Genomic DNA, 17,621 nt, shown 5'->3' on the forward strand with positions numbered 1-17,621 from the left:
AACTATGTCAACTTTACCTATGAGAAACTTATTATTTAATTCAAGTGTGGAATTATCTTCTCCAGCAGATTGTAACTCATGATCATAGATTTAATGTCAAGGCACAAATGCTTGCATCCCTTCTTGGTGCCTGACAATCCAAACCATTTATATTTACATTCTGTATTCTATTAATGTAATGTAGCCCTTGCTTTGAATTTGCCAAATTATATCAAGATAACCTAATGAAGACACACTGTTAGTGCCATTGGATCTAGCTCTTCCAGTTCAAGGTGAATATTGCCAATGTGCTGACTTTTGTGCATCTTACCTCAAGGGATTATTGCTTTTATTATTGGAGAAAATATGCATCATATGTGTAGTTTGCTGAGAGTGTTCATCTTCACTCAGACTATAGCCCAGGTCACCTTCCAAACCTGCCCAGGTGGAGATACATCTCTGGTTAACCTACCATTCCAAAATAATGCAGGATCAATTTTCTATTATTAATAGAATGTTTTTGCTCCCTTACATACGTATGCTTAAGCCATGACCCCCACATTACTGAGTATTGAAGGTGGGCTTATGGGAGGTCCTTAGTTTTAGATTATGTTATGATGCTAGAGCCATATGTTTGGATTAGTGTCCACACGAGAGAAAGTAGATTTCCTCTACTTCCCCTCTCCCATCCTTCTTTCTCCCTGTCCCCTCTCCTCTGCCCCTTGCTACCTCCTCTTCCTCCCACTCTCCCCTCCAAGTGAGGACAGAGAGAAAGCAACTGTATGCAAACCAGGAAAGGTACCCTCATAACTAAATGTTTGGCACCTAACTTCTTTAACTTTCCACTTTCCAGCCTCTGGAACTGTGAGAAATAAATATCTGTTGTTTAAACTGAACAGTCTTTGATATTCTGTTATGGAAGCCTGAGAAAACTCATTCAAAGGTCTTCTCTCTCAACTCTGAAGCACACTGTCTGAGGGCACAGACGCTATCAACCACATCTACTGAGTCAATTAATCTGGTACACATTTTAAATAAAACTTAAATCCATCCAACTGGATGGTTCAAGTTTCCCAATGCACCAAACTGACTTGCCCAGCAATTTCTATCTGACTGCTCTCATAAGGAACATCCTATACTTCAAAGATTCATTTTACTTTTGTTATAGGTCACAGAGGATAATTCCATATCTCACTTGTATGACTGCAGCCTGCAGGCCCCACAATTCTCAGAGCAGGTGCCAGGTCTTCCTTATCATAAGATCCATTCTTACGAAGGAGCCTTCCAAGTACCAGATGCTCAATAAATATTTGGTGAAGAAAACAGTGAAGAGACATGAAGTCTAACTTAATAAGATTTAATTTTTCCTACTTTACAAACTAAACTAAGAAAGAGTATACATTGTTTAATTTTAGAAAACTAGACTAAAAGGAAATTAGGGGAAGTAACTTTTTTCCCCCATTGCATTACTCCACTAATTTTACTGTAGAATTCTTTGACATGGAGATTGTTTAATCCCAATATCCATATCATACTTTCTTATCAGAATGCTAAGAATGAGTGGAAGAACACTCTGAACATCGGAACTTGAAAACTCCACTAGCTTCGGCAACATTGCTGGGTGTGGCTGCACGTTTGGTTCGGGCTCTCTCTTCCTCATCTCTCAAAGCATCTTCATACTGGGATGGGAAGGCAGCAGGAACGGTGTCATTGATCTTGGCCACAAACTCCAGGACTTTCATCTTGCTGGTTTCAGCATGGGATTTTGGACCCCACAGGAATTCGTAGCGTGCAGGATCAGTGCCAGGCACCTGCTGGTACTCCAGGTACTGCAGCCTCACTAAATCTCTGGTGATGAGCTTCCTGGGCTCTCCGTAGATGAAGTGCTTTCTCCCAGCATACACTCCCATCATACTCAGCAATTTCCAGATGTCTTCCTCGGTGGCCCGGTTGCCCTTCATGAAGATCATACCCAGGATGTTCATCACTAGGCCGGTCTTGGGTAACCCTCTGCCAGGGCGCACCCTTCCGTTGTTGGGGAGTTTCAGTTTGCTGACAAGGTCATAGGAGCGGAAGGCAGAGTCGCCTTCCTTCATTTCAAGTGCAAAAATAGCATCGATGTGCTCTGAGGCTTTCTTAAGGATCTCATCAAACTTGTTTAAGTGGCTCCATTTGATAAGCTTCAGCATGTCAGCCCTAAAAATGGGCTGTTTCATTTTATACTTGTAAAGCAGGAACTGCTCCAACAACACAATCATCCCACATAGCTCTCTGTCTAAGCTATGTGTGGGGATTAGGGTGTTATAGGTGCTTTTCTTTTCCTTATCTTGGCCAGTGGGATTGTTACCAGAGGCACTGCAAGAATCAGCTGCAGAAGCAGTGGTGGCAGGTGCTGTACCTTGGTGCTTCTGGGGGGTGCTACATGAATCAGCAACAGGTAGACTCTGCAGGGAGGGAGGGGGCGCTTCTGCTGTAGTGGCTGTTTGCTGACCATCTCTACAGCTCTGAGCTTTATTTTGGTCATGTCGGCGTTTTGCTCGGCCTTGGAGCTTGCTCTTTTGACCTCGAGGCATGATGACTCTAGGTAAGGAGAGCAGGGAGAGCAGTGTGCACAGGATAGCTGTTGCTGTAGATAGCTAGAGAGGGGAGAATGAGATGGTATGAGCTCCATCGACACGGAAGTCCACTGTGGCTTCTACTGAGATGGGTTCTGTGGGTTTCCATGAGAGCACTGCTCTAGAAACCCACAGGGTTCCTGTTCTTCCAGTCAGGCTGGCCCCTGGGGAGGAATTTAGGGTGAGCTTTGGGTTGTAGCTGGCCAGCCCTTCCTGGGGTATTCTGAGGTCGTGGCAGGGGCTTGCAGTGGGGGTCCTGTTTCAGGGTGTGGGGGATCATTTCATTCAAAATCATAATCATTACATCTGTCAACAGGTCCTGGACCCCTCTCTCCTGCTCTGCCCAGCACCTCCCCAAGTCCCCAGAGGAGGAGTGAAGGAACTCCCCTGCCTATCCTCCGTGTCAGGGGCTACCTGAGATGTGGATCCCTGCTGGTTGTGGGATGCCTGGGTCAGTAGTTCTCGTTCACGGGTTCACTTGATCTCCAGTAAGCACTCGATACCCCTCCTGTCTGCTGCATGGGACCTGTACCCTAGCACCAAAGATGTCCTCCCCCTTCACCCAGATCCAAAGTGAGAGGGCGCCTCACAGATGGTCCTGCCATGGTCCTTCATGTGCTGAATGCAACATGGGGGCTGTGATGCTTTGTTATCCGTTCACACGTGGGTGGTCCCCTTCAAAGCTTCCTGTGATCCCTCACATGGCATGGGAGTTCTCTTCCTGTTGGTGTCACCTGAGACTCCTAGGAGGATATGAGGCCACCTCACCTACCCGTGGCCTCCTAGGTCTGAGAATAGGGGACGGACTCTATGGAACCCCTTTGTCAGTATATCCCTCAAAGGTCATGGTGCTGATCTCATTCCCGGAAATTATCCTACTATGGGCATTAGGTCTTTTCTTTGAGGAAAGAAACGACATGTTACCATCACCAGCACCAGCGCCTCCTATGGACCGTGCCACGAGAAGAAATGAGCACTGGAGACATATACAGGAGGAAGTGAGCACGAGATACATCCACGGGAGGAAGTGAGCACGAGACATGTCCACACGACATGTCCATGGGAGGAAGTGAGCACCAGACATGTCTACGGGAGGAAGTGAGCATGGGATGCGTCCACAGGAAGAAGTGAGCACAAGACACGTCTACGGGAGGAAGTGAGCACAAGACGCATCCATGGAAGTGAGCACGGGACACGTCCACGTGAGGAAGCACAAGTCACGTCCACGGGAGGAAGTGAGCATGGGACACGTCCATGGGAGGAAGTGAGCACAGGACATGTCCATGGGAGGAATTGAGCATGAGACACGTCCACCGGAGGAAGTGAGCACCAGACACATCTACAGGAGGAAGTGAGCACGGGACACGTCCATGGGAGGAAGTGAGCACAAGACACGTCCACGGGAGGAAGCACGAGACATGTCCACGGGAGGAAGTAAGCACAAGACACGTCTACATGAGGAAGTGAGCATGAGACGTGTCCATGGGAGGAAGTGAGCAGAATACATGTCCATGTGACACGTCCACGGGAGGAAGTGAGCATGAGACACATCCACGGAAGGAAGTGAGCACCGAACATGTCCACGGGTGGAAGTGAGCACGGGACACATCCATGGGAGGAAGCACAAGACATGTCCACAGGAGGAAGTGAGCACGGGACACGCCCACGGGAGGAAGTGAGCACGGGACATGTCCATGGGAGGAAGTGAGCACGAGACATGTCCATGCGACATGTCCATGGGAGGAAGTGAGCATGGGACACGTCCACGGGAGGAAGTGAGCACGAGACACATCCACGGGAGGAAGTGAGCACGAGATACGTCCATGGGTGGAAGTGAGCATGGGACACGTCCATGGGAGGAAGCACAAGACACATCCACAGGAGGAAGTGAGCACGAGACATGTCCACGGGAGGAAGTGAGCACGGGACATTTCCACGGGAAGAAGTCAGAACGGGACATGTCCACGCGAGACGTCTATGGGAGGAAATGAGCACGGGACACATACACGGATGTGAGCACAGGATACATCCACAGGAGGAATTGAGCACGGGACACGTCCATGGGAGGAAGCACGAGACATGTTCACGGGAGGAAGTGAGCACGAGATGCATCCACGGGAGGAAGTGAGCATGGGACATGTCCACGGGAGGAAGTGAGCACGAGACTCGTCCACAGGAGGAAGTGAGCACGGGACACGTCCATGGGAGGAAGTGAGCATGGGACACGTCCACGGGAGGAAGTGTGCACAAGACACGTCCACGGGTGGAAGTGAGCACAAGACATGTCCACAGGACATGTCCACGGGAGGAAGTGAGCACGGGACACGTGCACGGATGGAAGTGAGCACGGGACACGTCCACGGGAGGAAGTAAGCACGAGACATGTCCATGCGAGGAAGTGAGCACAGGACACGTCCATGGGAGGAAGGAAGCACGAGACACATCCACGAGAGGAAGCGAGCACGGGACACGTCCACGGGAGGAAGTGAGCATGGGACACGTCCACGGAAGGAAGCGAGCACGAGACACGTCCACGGAAGGAAGTGAGCACGAGACACGTCCACGGGAGGAAGTGAGCACGGGACACGTCCACGGGAGGAAGTGAGCACAAGATGCGTTCAGGGGAGGAAGTGAGCATGAGACGCGTCCACGGGAGGAAGTGAGCACGGGACACGTCCACGGGAGGAAGTGAGCACGAGATGCGTCCACGGAAGTGAGCACGGGACATATCCACACGAGACGTCCACGGGAGGAAGTGAGCACAGGACATGTCCACGGGAGGAAGTGAGCACGGGACACGTCCACGGGAGGAAGCAGGAGACATGTCCACAGGAGGAAGTACGAGACATGTCCACGGGAGGAAGTGAGCACGAGATGCGTCCACGGGAGGAAGTGAGTACGGGACACGTCCACGGGAGGAAGTGAGCACGAGACATGTCTCCCGTGCACAGAGCTCCCAGGCCACCACAGGGTATGGGCTCCCTCCATGCTCTGACCGGATCATTCACCTGATTCTTGGTGCTTGGCGTGCTTTCGTTTGCTGACCTAAGGACCTTTCCTGCCATCCAAGGCCTTCGCGTCCCTGTGAGCCGCCGGGCAGAACCAGCCAGAGAGCCAGGCCCGTGTTTGCTGGGGCTGATGGCAGGGGCCGGCGCCAGGCACCTCACTTTGCTGGGGGTGGTCGTCCCCTAGGAACTTCTCAGGGCTTTTCTGGATGCCCTGCAGAATGCCTTCCTCTCTGGCCTGGGACCCTTCTCAGGCCAAGGGACTCAGCTTGCCGGTCTCATCAGAAACGAGAGGGCTCGCACTCAGGACCCCCGTGTTCGAGGCCTTGGCTCGCACTCAGGACCCCCGTGTTCGAGGCCTTGGCTCGCACTCAGGACCCCCGTGTTCGAGGCCTTGGCTCGCACTCAGGACCCCCGTGTTCGAGGCCTTGGCTCGCACTCAGGACCCCCGTGTTCGAGTCCTTGGCGGAGGGACCCGGTGGGTCTATACACCGGAGCTTCCGGATGTTGACTCGTATTCCGCCCGCGCCTCTGCCCTTTGCTAATGGGGGGGTGCCCACTTTTACCAGGGGCCTCCATTCTTGAGCCCCGCGAGCCGGGAAGGAGCGCACACCGCGGACTGCCGCCTCGGCTCAGCGGCCCCCCGGGACTGAGAGCGGCCGTTCGGCACTCGCGGTGCGGTACTGAGGCGCGTGTTCCTCTCCCCCGCAAGCGGCTCACCTGTCCTCCTGATCTCTCTGGAACCCCTCCGTCGCTTGCCTCGCGGTCGCCCGCCCAAAGCTAGAGCACTTCCGCTCCCAGAAGCGTGCGTGGCGGAAGTGGCTGCTGGCGTCAGAGAGCGACCGCTGGGTGTGCGCTGGCGCTCCCCTCGGTGCGCACTGGCGCTGCCCTGGGTGTGCACTCATGCTCCGCGTCTTTGGCGCCCCCGTGTGCTGGGGCGCTCGGTTCCCCCGGTCTCAGGGAATCCTCCATCTGATGCCTGCGGGAACCTTAGGCCCGCCCCTCTGCCACCCCTGCCCGCGGGAATGCACCCCCCCGCCCCTATGTAACGGCCTGCACGGCGTTCGGACACTGCCCGGCACGTCGTTCGGACACTGCCGAAGTCGGACAGCCGGGGGCGCTGCTCGGCACGTCGTTCGGACACTGCCGAAGTCGGACAGCAGGCGGCGCTGCCCGGCACGGCGTTCGGAAGCTGCCCAGAACGTGGCTCGGAAACCGCCGCGGCGCTGCCCGGCATGGCATTCGGAAACCGCCGAAGTTGGACGGCCGGCGGCGCTGCCCGGCACGGCGTTCGGAAACCGCTGAAGTCGGACGGCCGGCGGCGCTGCCCGGCTTGGTGTTCGGACACTGTCCGGCACGTCGTTCGGACACTGCCGAAGTCGGACGGCCGGCGGCGCTGCCCGGCACGGCGTTCGGACACTGCCCGGCACGTCGTTCGGAAACTGCCGAAGTTGGACGGCCGGCGGCGCTGCCCCCGGCTTGGCGTTCGGACACTGTCCGGCACGTCGTTCGGAAACTGCCGAAGTCGGACGGCCGGCGGCGCTGCCCGGCCCTCGTGGTCTAAGAGCAGGTGGTGGAGTTTCTGCTCAGCCCTCTGTGATCGGTGCTCTTCTCAGTGTCCGTCCAATTCCTCATCTTAGCTCCTTGGCTTTCACGAAAGGTTTCTGGGAAATGCAACATCCTAGTGGCCTCTTTTTCTTTTTAAAAAGATTTGTTTATTTTTATGTGGAGGAATTACAGAAGGAGATGGAAGAGAGCAGGAGAGGGCAGGAGGGAGTGGGGGCGGGGAGGGGGAGAGAGGGAGGAAGGGAGAGAGGGAGGGAGGGAGGAAGGGAGATTCCATCTACCAGCTCACTTTCTAAATGGCTGCAAGGGCCAAGGCTGTGCCAAACTGCAGCCACATGTCAGGAATGCCATCTAGATACTCCATGTGGTACGCAGGGGACCAAGCGCACTGGCCATCTTCCACTGCTTTCCCAGGCATATTGATAAGGAGATAGAACTCAAGTGGCACATCCTGGATTTGAATTGGTGTTCATATGGGATTATGGTATCCCCAGGGGCAGCTTGATCGTCTAGGCAAAAAACTGGGCCCCCTGAAGCAGCATTTTAGCTGTGGCCGCAAATGTCAACCTCTGAACTGTATTTCTTCAAGTCATATGAGGGATATTTTGGAGTAGCAAGAAAATGAAAAAGGGTATCCAAGGTCAGCTTCAGGCTGATGGAACTGGAATACTACTATGTGCCTAATATGAATTTCTATCAGGTGGGTAGAATAGCTCTATTACTTACCACTTTGTGACTATGAGAATGTTACATGTTCTTCATCTGCCATTTGAGTGGTAAGGCCTGTTGTACTGAATGTTTGTGTCTCTCCAAAATTTTTTTTTAACTTTTATTTAATGAATATAAATTTCCATTGTACAGCTTATGGATTACAATGGCTTCCCCCTCCCATAACTTCCCTCCCACCCGCAACCCTCCCCTCTCCCGCTTCCTCTCCCCTTCCATTCACATCAAGATTCATTTTCAATTCTCTTTATATACAGAAGATCAGTTTAGTACATATTAAGTAAAGATTTCAACAGTTTGCCTCTCTATCATGTGAGGACACAGCAAGAAGGCAGCTGTCTGTGAGGAAGCCCTGTCCAGGAGCCAGTATGCCAGCATGTTGCTCTTAGAGTTCCCTGCCTGCAGCATGTCAAGAGAAGAATGCTGTTGGAGCCACAGAGCTGTGGTGTTCTGTTACAGCTTCCTAAGCTAAGATCCACCTATTTGGGTGGGGCATTGGAATATATGTACTGTACAGAAAGCACCTGGCATGATGACTGGCAAATACTGCATTTTTAATGAGTGGCAGTTATGACGATCTTTACCCAAACAATAACACCCTCCTATATGGGATTTTTTTTTTAAAAATTAAAGATTTATCTTGTTTATTTGAAAGACAGTGTTACAGAGTGTGGTGGAGCCAGAGGGAGAGGCAGAAGGAGAAAAAGTGGTCTTCCATCTGCTTGTTCACTCCCAAATGACTGTAATGGCTAGAGCTGAGCTGATCCAAAGTCAGGACCCAGGATCTTCCTTCGTGTCTCCCACGTGGCACAAGGGCCCAAGGTCTTGATCCATCTTCCACTGCTTTCCTAGGCCATAGCAGAGAGTTAGATTGGAAATGGAGCAGCCAGGACTCGAACCGGTGCCCATATGGGATGCCAGCATTGCAGGCAGTGGCTTTAACCTGCTATGCCGCAACACTGGCCCCCTATAAGGGATTTTCTAAAATACAATATATGTCAGAAAATCTATTGCTCTAAAAACACTTAATTAGCTGAAATTCACCTTAAAAAGTAAAATCAGCTTTTTCCCTTTTGTGCATCTGTTGTTTAATTTGGTCTCTTATTTTTAAAAGATTTATTTATATATTTATTTGAAAGTCAGATTTACACAGAGAAAGGAGGAGAGGCAAGAGAGGGAGAGAGGTCTTCCATCTGCTGGTTCACTCCCTAATTGGCCACATGGCTGGAGCTGTGCTGATACGAAGCCAGGAGCTTCCTCTGAGTCTCCCACGTGGGTACAGAAATCCAAGGACTCAGGCCATTCTCTACTGCTTTCCCAGGCCATAGCTGAGAGCAAGATTGGAAGTGGAGCACCTGGGATTCCAACTGGCATCCATATGGGATATTGGCACTGCAGGTGGTGGCCTTAGCCACTAAGCCACAGCACAGGCCCCAGTTTGGTCTCTTCTGCACATGGACATATCACACATCTCCCAGACTTTTGTCAAGGACTACCATTCCACGCACCTGCTCTGTTTTTATTCATTGGTTCCTATACCAAAATCTAGCCATGCCTTAGATTGGCCAAATTATACCCATGTGAATTCTAGAGTGCCCCCGCTTTTTTTATTAAAAATTTATTTTATTTATTTGAAAGGCAGAGTTACAGAGAGAGGAAAAGACAGAGAGGTCCTCCATCTGCTGCTTCACTCCCCAGATGGCCACAATGGCCTGAGCTGTACTGATCCGAAGCCAGGAGAGAGGAGCTTCCTCCAGGTCTCCCATGTGAGTGTAGGGGCCCAAGGACTTGGGACATCCTCCCCTGCTATCCCAGGCCATAGCAGAGAGCTGGACCAGAAGAAGAGCAGCCGGGACTAGAACCGGCACCTATATCGGATGCTGGCATTTCAGGCCAGGGCTCCAACCTGCTGCACCACAGCGCTGGCCCCTAGAGTGCCCAGGCATTCTAGTTCCCCAGTTCATGTCAAAACATGCCCACTTTATTGGACTCTGTGTATCTCATCCCAAAAGCATTTGACCCTTAGTTTGCAGAACTCCCTAGAGACAGTATGTACAAAACACCTAGTTTATGCCAGGCTTCCTTCTACACGGAGATAACAGCACATACTTCCCATTCGTGCCTCTGATGGGATTGTGTGCCCAAACTGCATATGAAGTCCACGTTCCAGTAACTCAGGAATGGCTGGTTTTGGAAATAAGATTTTTCAATTTGTGACTAAGGTAAAATGATTCCATGAGGGATGCCTTCCTGCAGCCGAGTTTCAGCATGGCCCAGCCTTGGCCATCATGGCCACATGGGGAATGAACCAGAGGATGGGAGATCTCACTCTTCCTCTGTCTCTTCCTCCCTGTCACTCACTGTGACAGTCAAATAAATAAAATGCATCTTTAACAAAACAAGGCACTAAAGGAAATGAGGAAAACCGAGATGGATAAGTTTTTATTTATTTTTATTTTTATTTATTTTCTTAATGTTAGATTAGCCCAACCCTTGGTCTGTGAGATTCTTCCCCATTTCAAAGGCAATTCCTGTCATGGTGGCTTCGGTTCTCTTCTGGATAGCAAATGTCCTCGGATTTGAGTAGGAGTGAAGAAGCAGCTGGACATGTGCATGACCTGAGTCTGGCTCTGGCAGTAGCTCCTGGAGTGGCAGCAGTTCCGACCCGGGCTCTCTCTTCCTGATCTCGCAAAGCCTCTTCATACTGGGATGGGAAGGCAGTAGGAACGGTGTCATGGGCCTTGGCCACAAACTCCAGGACTTTCATTTTGCTGGTTTCAGCATGGGCTTTTGGACCCCACAGGAATTCGTAGCGTGCAGGATCAGTGTCAGGCAGCCTCCGGTACTCCAGGTACTGCAGCCTCACTAAATCCTTGGTGATGAGCTTCCTGGGCTCTCCGTAGATGAAGTGCTTCCTCCCAGCATAGATCCGCATGGTGTTCAGGAATTTCCAGACGTCTTCCTCGGTGGCCCGGTTGCCCTTCATGAAGATCACACCCAGGAGAGTCATCAGCAGACCGGTCTTGGGTAAGCCCCTGCCAGGGCGCACCCTCCCATTGTTGGGCAGTTTGAGTTTGCTGACAAGGTCATAGGATTGACAGGTTGAGTTGATTTCCTTCACTTCCACCGCAAAGAGAGCCTCAATGTTGCGAGAGGCTCCCTTGAGGATTTCCGCAAACCAGTGTTGGCACTTGGTGTTAACCACCATCAGCATGTCTGCCTTCATGATGGGCTGTTTCATTTTATACTTGTAGAGCAGGAACTGCTCCAGCAAATCCACCTTCATGGCCAAAGTATCACTGTGTGATGTGTCAGCGGAGGGTGTGACCCCCGAGGAAGGTGGCTGTTCCTCGCCTTGGCTGTCGTCACCCTCATGAGGTCTTGTGTCAGGAACACGTCCAGAAGTCGTGCTGGTGGAGGGAGGGCTGCTGGGTCTTGGGGGAGAGGTACCTGACCCAGCAGCTGATGAGCTCCGTGGAATGTCCTCAAGAACAGGAGGAGGAGAAGAGGAGGGCTCTTCTGCCAATTCGGTCCCTCCCTGAGCTGCCCTGTGAGCCCGGGGGTCCTGTCCGGTATGGCGGCTTTTCTTAGGGGTACGGCCCTTGCGCTTATGAGCCCGAGGCATGATGACGTCGTCAGGGCCAGCAGGCGGGCCTGTGCAGACTAGGTGAGGTGGACTCCCTGGAGAATGAGGTTGAGAGGGTGTGTGTGCGCCTTCACCGTGGAAGTTCCACCACGGCTGTAAGGAGAGCTACATTTGCAGTCATCTTTGAGGGACCTGCTCTAGGAGAACACTGGGCTCGTGAGCTCGCCCGGTCAGCCTGTCCTGTGGGCAGCCTGTGGAAGAAGTAGGCGTGAGTCTCGGGCTGAGCCTGCCACGCGTGCTTCAGGCACACTGCGTGACAGCCGCACAGGCTAACGGTCTGCTGAGTTGAGGGGACCTTGTGATTCACACTCAAGACCGTCACATCAACAGATGACAGGTCCTGGAAATCATTCCCTCTCCTGATCTGAATTGGATTGCTCAACCCTCCCTGGAAGCCCCGAGAAGGGAAATGAAGGGCGCTTCCCATCCAGGTGCTCGCAGTGCTGACTTGTCAGTAGGGAATCTGCTACCCTGACCTCTTTGGATTCCCTAGTCTTCATTCTGGGCCATCGCAATTGCACAAGGGTCCTGGGACCCCCATGCCGTTTGGTGAATGTTGGCTGCAGACTCAGGCTCTCATCTTCAAGAGCCCTAATGTAAATAGTGATTGGCAGCTTCTCCACAACCCTGCCCCGTGGCTTTCAGGGCAGTGACCAGACTCTGACGGGCCTACTATTTGGTGGTGGGAGTTCCCCTCAGTATTTTTTGAGCCTGCCTGCTTTGAGGCCTGGCCCCTCATACTGAGTACAAAGTCATTCTGAGACCATCTGCCCACCCCCAGGGCCGAGAGACTTCTCATCCCGTCATACGTGTCCTCGGTGTGCTCAGGCTGAGGGAGAAGACTCTGTGATGGTTCCACTGTTACGGAGGGTTGGCTCCCTTAGTCCCCAGGGTACTCACCTTGGCCGTTTTCAAACACTTGTGAATCCTGCAACTGCCGAGTTGAGGCCACAGCCCTTGGACCGAGTCCCTCATCCTCTGTGATGTCATAGGAGGAAGTAAGTATGTCATATCCTGGCAACAATGCCCAGGTGTCCCAGATCTGCCCGCAAGTGGGGGAGGGGGCGAGTGGTCCTGTCAGTTCTGAGGGGCAGGGCTTCCTGTGCCCCCCCCCCCCAGGGGCCTCCTCTGATCTGCTGGCAGGGCTGGGCCTCCTCCATTTGCTTGCTTAAGAAACCTCCCAGCTGGGACAAGGACCTCACATCCTTGAGAGGCTGCCTGCTGAAATCAGCCTGACAGTGCTGCCCAAGGCTCCCAGCATTGATGGCAGGGCCAGGCTCTGGGGCAGCTCACTGTTGAGAATCTGTGGTCCCCTCAGACGATGTGCACCGCGCTATTCCCATCTGCAGTCTCCTCTTCCTTAACCTCTTTTTCAAGTTTATGTCTTGGGGAGTATCTCCCTATCCTCCTAACACAGGGTAGCTGCAAGACTCAAATTATCTGGGCAGTGGTGGGATCCTTTTCTCACAATCTGCATTATTGAGGGCATTTCCAAACAGTAGGTGCTCAATTAATGCCTGGAGAATCATAATAAAAATTAAAATGACATCTCTGAGCAGGAAGTCCAATATAATACACAAGATTCTATACACATGTTAAGAAAACAAGCCATGTCCAAGTGGGCACCATTTAATTTCAAAAGAGCCCTAGTGTTGTGTAAGCATTTTGCGATTCTGTTACCCTGTCGTGTTCTTACGTGTTTCCATGAATGCACCTATCCCGTTGCTGTGTTTTCTTATTCTATGGTTAATCAAACTCACACAGACACACACTAAAGGTCTTTTGATTTATTCAGAAACAGCAAAACTCTTCGTCATAAAGCTGACAAACAGTCATGAACGTGTGATCCATGAGATTCAGAAACAGACTTTGCAACAATGTAAGCTTTGAATGAACAGGAATAACATTTGAAAACACGGGGCATACCTATTTTGTTGCCTCCAGCCTCTGTTAGCTGGAGCTTTGACTACCCTCTTCCCACTAAGTGAAAAATGCTGCTCAGACCTCATTAGGTGTGGGAGGACCTGCGGGACTTGGCCTTAGAACCCACCCTGGACCTGGCAACCGTGGAGGCCCTGCCTGCAGCTTGCAGTTCTGCTCTCTCTTGCTCATCTCTTAAAGCCTCCTCATAGAGATCAGGGTAGCAGCGAGGGACAGTGTCATTGATCTTGGCCAAAACTTCCAGGACTTTCATCTTGGTAGTCTCAGCATGTGCTCTGGGACCCCATACGAATTCATAGACTGGAGGACTCCTAAAGCGCACCTGACGGTACTCCAGGTAATTTTCCTGCACCAGATCTTCGGTGATGAGCTTCCGGGGCTCCCCAAAGATTGAGTGCCTCCTCCCAGCATATATCCCCAGAGCATTCAGGAACTCCCACATCTCCGCCTCAGTGGCACGGTTGCCCTTCATAAAGATCACAGCCAAGAGTGTCATCACGAGCCCTGTCTTGGGCAACACCCTTTCACCACTCACCTCATCCTCACTGGAGAGGCTGAGCTTGTTGATGAGGACATAGGAGCGACTAATGGGGTCGACTTCCTCCAACTCGAGGCCAAAGATCAGCTCAACACGCTCAGAGGTTCTCCTGAGGATCTCAGGGAAATGCTTCTTATACTTTCTCTTGACAACCTTAAGCATGTCTGCCTGCACGATGGGCTCTCGCTTTTTATACTTCTCCATGATGAACTGCACCAACATACTCGCCTTCCTGTTCAGAGGATCTCTGAGGGAGACCTGGGAAGAGCCTGCCCTATATCCCTCATCGACATCCGAACTGCCATCAGAACTACCTGCCTCAGGAGAGCTAGACGCGCGGCCTCTCAGACACCCCTGGGCAGCGTAGGATCGAGGGGAGCTAGGGGGAGTTCCCTCGCGAACGGGAGAGGAGGAGGGAGACTCTTCTTCCTCTTCCCCAACGGCCTGGGCAGCCTTGGCACCCTGGGCCACACCGCGGGTCTGCTGGCGCTTCTTGCGAGCTCGGAGCTTGCTCTTCTGTCCCCGAGGCATGGTCACTGCAGGCGGCAGAGGGCTGGCAGCAGAGCTGGCGGGGCAGGCACCTGGATGGGGGAGAGTGTCATCGTGTGAGCACTGAAGTCGAGGTCCTCACCTCGTCCATGGTGGGAGCTGCGAGTGCTCCCATCTGCTGCCTGGAGGCTTTCCCTTCACCTCAAGGCTCTCACCTCCCAGGGCATTGGAGTTCGGCCATGAGGGGCAGCCTCAGCCTGATACAGCTGCCCTGGAGTCTGTATCCAGGGCTGAGAGCAGGGGCCGGTCGGGAAGCTCAGCTCCCCATTCAGCAGCCGCTGTTCAGCCCTCATTTAACTTCCTCCCCTTGGCCACCACTGGACCTCGGTGTCTCTTTACTGGAGACCCGGCCCCTCCCGCCAAGGTCAGCGCTTACCTGACAGGCAGCCGCGGGAACCGAGTGTGGATCTCTTGGTCCCACCTGCGCGGATTCTGCAAACTGGAAAATGCAAGAGCGCGTGTCGGTCTCTGGGGTTGCGGAGCTGCCCTGGAGGAGCCCAAGATTGTCCTCAGGCTACCTTGTGACTCTTCCCCGACCAGAAGCCTCCACTTGGCTGTAATCCTTGAGGAACGGGGGGGGGGGGGGGGCAGTGGGGTCAGAAAGACGTCTATGCCTGGGCTTCCCCAGGGGACAGTGAGGAAGGATCCCAGGGCGCCTGGGGTGCCGCGCTGCGTGAGCATGGTCCCCGCACTCAGCAGGGCCCTCAAGCGGATTGTGCCCATGCTGTGGGCATCGAGCTTGCTCTGCTGGCCTGCCGCCTCCCCCTGCAACTACGCTCCCACACCCCGCCTCTCTGGAGGAGACTATGCGGGCGCATCGGAGTCCTCAGACTCAGCGGGCCCTCCCAACCCAAGGTCCGGGGTTCCGTGTGGCGCCGTGCCTGCCCCCGCGCCGCGGCATGGCCGTGTCCCCGGCCCAGCGGGTCCTGGACCCTCGCCCTGCCTCTGCTCTTGTGGCTTCAGCGCCACGGAGCCCCCCAAAGCCTCAAGTCTCCCGAGGATTCCCTTCCTTAACTGCAGAGGCCTGGGCTAACCCCTTCAGCGAGCTGAGTCCAACCCTGGAGTAAAGCCTTTATTCCCTGAGGCGCCATGGCGGAGAGGGAGCGGGAGTGGGAGCGGGCGGGGCGGGGGCGCCGCAGGGCCGAATCCCGGGCTCTGGGCCCGATGGGCAGAGCTCTAGTGCTTCCTCTTTCTAGGGGCAGGGGTTGTGGGTTTCGGCGGGGTGGTCCCCACACTTGTAAGCCAGGTAACGCACTGACACACCTGATGAGACCTGCGAAGATGCCTCAGATGGAGGCCGCACCTCTCAGGGCAGCACCCCCCACCCCAACGGCCTTTTAGGCGGAAGTGGGGGCGGCCACTTCCGGCCCCGCCCTCTGGCCCCTCCCTAGGGCGGACGGGGCGGTGCTCTCGACGGCAATTCCTTCCTTCCGGGGACGGAAGTGTGGAGTGGTTCCGGTTCCGGTCTCAGGTGGGGCGTGGTCTCAGAATTCCAAGCATGCTTTTGTTGTCAGGTCCCTGGGCCCGAGGCTCCTCTCACAGCTGAGCCTAGCCGGCCAGCCTGAGACCCCGACCTCTCATTTTCTTGCGGGTCCACCATAGCAAGTCCAGTGGGGCCCGAGCCCGAGCCCGGCAGCGATGTGTGCGTCCTCCCGAGGCTGACGGGGGTGTGCGTGTGTGTGTGTGCGGCTTTGTGGGGTCCATCTTCGGGTGTGGATGGTACCCTCGGTTCTCTCGCACTGTATCATCTGGACTCCTCGTCGTCGTGGGGAGCCCCGCTTCTCTGCTGACGGGAGACGGGGCCTCGACCCACGACCTCCATTACCTGAGCCACCTGCTGTGAAGTGCAGGTGCACCTCATCTGACCACCGCTCCTTGGGGCCTGCAGACCCAGCTGCTCTGGGTAAGTGGCTTAGGCTGTGGGAGGGCAGACTGGGAAGGAGCCAGTTTCTTCGGAGCTGTGCAGCCTTGAGTTCTTGCTCTAGGTTCTCCTGCCCACTGCTGGAATTTGCCTTTCTGTTGGGAATCCCTCCCTTTTCTCCACCCGTGCCAGCGAAATCCCCAAGGAGTGGGCGTGGGGTCTCCTTGTTCAGACAAGTGTCTCTGTGTCCTTCTCTCCACACGGCTGTATGTTTCAAAACGTTCAGGGAAAAAAAGTTCTACCTTTGTTACGTGTGATAACAGAGATGCTTTGCTTATAATGTATTCAGTTCTTTATATTCTTTTTGATGATGATTAATGAGAGTCAGTCTTCATGCGGTACCGAGGTTCCAGGTGGTTATGAGCACAGCGTCTGGACCTCTAGTTCTAATTCAGGTGGCATTGCTGTGTTGATAGCCCACACAGTAGGGTGTGTGGGGTCTCAGTTGCTGTCTCAGAGTGCTTCCGTGCAGCAGGAGAAATGCCTTGTCCCGAGACACAGTAGAAGAACGAGGGTTACTCATTCAAATTGTTCTTCCAGCTGATACTGAAGTCTTCCAATAGATCAGGCCTCCACACACCCAGGGAATATGAAAATTTGTGTATCTCTATGTGCGGTAATATCAGTGCCTTCTAGTGTTGTAATAGCTGGAAATGAAGGTTCATCTCTTCTTCTTCTTCTTCTTTTTTTTTTTTTTTTGTGAAATGTCAGTAGTAGTCTCCATAATGGGTGTACTAATAATTCACATTATCAGCAACACTCTCTCTTAGTTTTTTCAATGGCATTTTTTTTTTTTTTGGAAACAAGCTTAAAGTTGATTGTCATCTCCATTGCCATGGGTAAAATAATTAAATCTGTCAACAGTTTTATAAGAGTTGATGTTTTTCAGTATGTTTCCCTAATGAAGATAGCATATAGAGCTGTTAGAAACTATACTTTTCTTATTAAATATTAGATTTTAAAGTTTTCTCTGTAATGAACTTGTATATTTCTGGCCATCTGTTTCTCTTTTGCTTTTGCAACGATATTCTGAGTTTTGTTGCTGTTATGATTTATTTGCCACTAGGTACTTATTTTTTTAAAGATTTACTTATTTATTTGAAAGGCTGAGTGACACATAGGTAGACATTGGGAG

General features: G+C 52.8%; 3 protein-coding genes across 3 annotated transcripts; all 3 read right to left on the bottom strand.

Moving 5' to 3' along the window:
* Positions 1–1,578: 1,578 nt before the first annotated feature.
* On the bottom strand, positions 1,579–2,552 carry LOC133752862 (melanoma-associated antigen B5-like). The gene is given in 2 exon segments (XM_062183143.1): positions 1,579–1,629; positions 1,632–2,552. Coding segments are annotated over 2 exon segments (972 nt in total).
* Positions 2,553–10,409: 7,857 nt separating this feature from the next.
* Positions 10,410–11,516, bottom strand: LOC133752863 (melanoma-associated antigen B5-like). The gene has a single exon (XM_062183144.1). The coding sequence runs from the start codon at positions 11,514–11,516 to the stop codon at positions 10,410–10,412; it is 1,107 nt and encodes a 368-aa protein (XP_062039128.1).
* A 2,029-nt stretch (positions 11,517–13,545) lies between these two features.
* LOC133752864 (melanoma-associated antigen B4-like) lies at positions 13,546–14,547 on the bottom strand. The gene has a single exon (XM_062183145.1). The coding sequence runs from the start codon at positions 14,545–14,547 to the stop codon at positions 13,546–13,548; it is 1,002 nt and encodes a 333-aa protein (XP_062039129.1).
* Positions 14,548–17,621: the final 3,074 nt, after the last annotated feature.

Source organism: Lepus europaeus, chromosome X, assembly GCF_033115175.1.
Source record: "Lepus europaeus isolate LE1 chromosome X, mLepTim1.pri, whole genome shotgun sequence".
NCBI lineage: Eukaryota > Metazoa > Chordata > Mammalia > Lagomorpha > Leporidae > Lepus > Lepus europaeus.